This window comes from Etheostoma spectabile, chromosome 19 (genome assembly GCF_008692095.1).
Source record: "Etheostoma spectabile isolate EspeVRDwgs_2016 chromosome 19, UIUC_Espe_1.0, whole genome shotgun sequence".
NCBI classification, from domain to species: domain Eukaryota; kingdom Metazoa; phylum Chordata; class Actinopteri; order Perciformes; family Percidae; genus Etheostoma; species Etheostoma spectabile.
In genome coordinates, this window is record NC_045751.1 from 10753052 (window position 1) to 10755551 (window position 2500).

At 43.0% G+C, this 2500-nt stretch overlaps 1 protein-coding gene across 1 annotated transcript in view; it reads right to left on the reverse strand.

The window, feature by feature from the left end:
* Positions 1-2500, reverse strand: part of cyp26b1 (cytochrome P450, family 26, subfamily b, polypeptide 1) — a 37688-nt gene that overhangs the window by 17759 nt on the left and 17429 nt on the right. The window contains exon 2 of the mRNA XM_032499435.1: positions 552-776. Within this exon, the coding sequence (XP_032355326.1) occupies positions 552-776 (225 nt within the window). The remainder of the gene's footprint in view (positions 1-551; positions 777-2500) is intronic.

Consider the following 2500-nt stretch of genomic DNA (forward strand, 5'->3'; position numbering starts at 1 on the left):
GTACTGTAAAACTAGTGGTAGTAAGGTGGTGTTAATGAAAAACAAATGTCTGAAAAAGGGAAAGAAATGTCAAATTGTTGTTCGTTTTGGACCCGGGAGGACAACACAAGGGTTAAATATGTGTTCATCCCTGCAAAACTTTCTTTCTGCTTTCATTATGCAGCGTCATGCTTGTCTGGGGGGGGGGGGAGAAACAGCTTCCACTTCCACTTCCAAACCTTGCTGTAGGGTTTTCATGAACGTAATGTGTAATTGTTTTTGTTCCATCGGGCAGATGAGTGGTCCACCCGGCTTTACCAGAGCCCCGTTCGCCAGCATGTTTCCGGGTAGAACCAGGTTGGCCTTCATGGTTACTGTAGCGGCTTAGTCGTTGGGAACGCATGGGGAAGTCACAGGTAACCCCCCACCATGCTTCACCCTATCTGGCAATCCCATACTTTACCTGATTCCACCTCTCACGACTTGGACGAGGGGTTGAATTTTGAGGTTGGAGACTACTAATCTCCAACGTGTGCATGCATGTGTATTCATGTATTCGGGTGTTTCCTGACCTTTCTCCTCTTGCGGTGGATGTCTCCGATGCTGTTGGCCAGTGAGTTGGGTCCCAGCAGCGTGGCGGTGCTCTGAGGCCAGTCTACCGTCACCAGCGTGTGCTCGCCCATCAGCACTTTGCGCACGTTCTCTGCGCCTGTCACGCGGATCAGAGGGCGGCCAAGCAGGTGGGTCTTGAACACGTTGCCGTACTTCTGCCTCCGCGATGCATGGAAGCCCGAGCCCTAGACAGAGAAGAGACATGGAGATCAATCATAGAGTTCTATGAATTTTAACAAAAACACAAAAAACATGGACATACCCATGTGTTTCATATAAAAATGGACGGAACAAACCCAGCTTTTTGTAAAGTGAGGCTCTAAAGTGTTTGGTTCTAAAGCTGAAAAGTTGATGATTTGGTGCTCAAAATTAGTTTACCAATGTCTTTCCAAGTCCACCAATTATACACAGCGAGGCAGACGTAGTGTCACAAGCTGTCTTTCCTGTCTTCTAATTTGCTGCGTGAGTAATGGATGCTCTTGCAATTAGAAGAACGCAGAAGTGAAGACCTTAACCACATTTCTGTGCTGTTTCATCGCTGAAGTGTTAATAGAGGTATTAAAAAAACTTCCGGTTTGAGAAACTATTCTAAGATCATTTCCATACATAATAATAATAACTGTAAGATTATGGTATTAATTATTAGCTCATCAAACACTCATTTATGGACTTATATAAGAATCATCACCTAACGCCTTGTCATTTTTTACAACACCCAATGTGATTTGAATTGTTTTTGAAATACTGTTTACTGCAATTCATACTGCATATTCATAAAAGGTTAAAACTTTGAAGGCCGGGTCAGTTGGGAAGGACGCTCGGGCAGAGCGAGACCTTTGAGGAAATGATGTGAATTTTTCTGAAAGGTGGAATTTCCCTTTACCAGTAGAGACGTGTGAAGGTGTGAGAGGAAATCCCCAAACACTCCACCCTGTTTAGCCAACGTTAGAGAAGAGCTTTTCTTATCCCTTTGCTTGATGGAGATCCCCCCCCACATCTCTTACTTGAGATTTTTTTGAATTCTCCGTTGATCTCCAGTTTTTAATGCTCAATTGCGACTTTGCGCATAAGAATGGACAATGTTTTTATGAAGAAAACTTAAGTATTGTCAAGAAGCTGAAGATATCTCATATCAAAACAACAGCTTTCTTACTCTTTCTTATTTTTTAAGGAGGCTTTGTAAAAGTGCAAAACTCACGTGCACCATTCTCCTCGTCCTCTAGTTGCCAAATAACAATGTTTGGTGTTTTTTGCCCACAACGTCTCCTTCCAGACAGCGCGGCAATGGTTATGTCTGGGGTTGCTTGGAAGGAGACGTTGGAGGCCAAAAACACCATCATGCCCAAACAACGCTGACGGTATTTTACAAACCAGACAGAAAGCCGACCAAAACCTTAAAAGTTTCACTTTATAGTTCTTACGAGTGATGTTTTACGCTTGCTATTAATTTAAAACCGCCTTTAGGATCTAACCTTCACTCCAGCTTTGATCTTTACCTCTGAAAGCTCTGAGAAAGTAGATTTTCTCTCTGTGGTTTGGGGCCCAAACAGAGCATTTCTGGTCAGTCCCCACATGCTAAAAGTTACTGGTGTTTCTATCATCCCGGGTCCCAGAGCAAAAGTAAATGTATAGACTGAAGGTAGAGGACTGCAGATGTTTAGAAGCCAGGTTAATTAAATGATTCAAGATGCCTTTAGGATGTGATCTGAGTTCAGCGTTAACATCAACCGATGCATAGTTTAGGGTCTGGGGTTCTCAAAACATTTTCAGCCCGGGCTTCCAGTACACTAAATGTAATTTGTTGTCCAGAAGGACCAGGAGAATGGAATGTAAAAAGATCTTAATGTGGTTCTTCAGGGACTGGACCAATTTTTGTCATCCTTTTTAGCTAATACCTCTTGAAATGTTG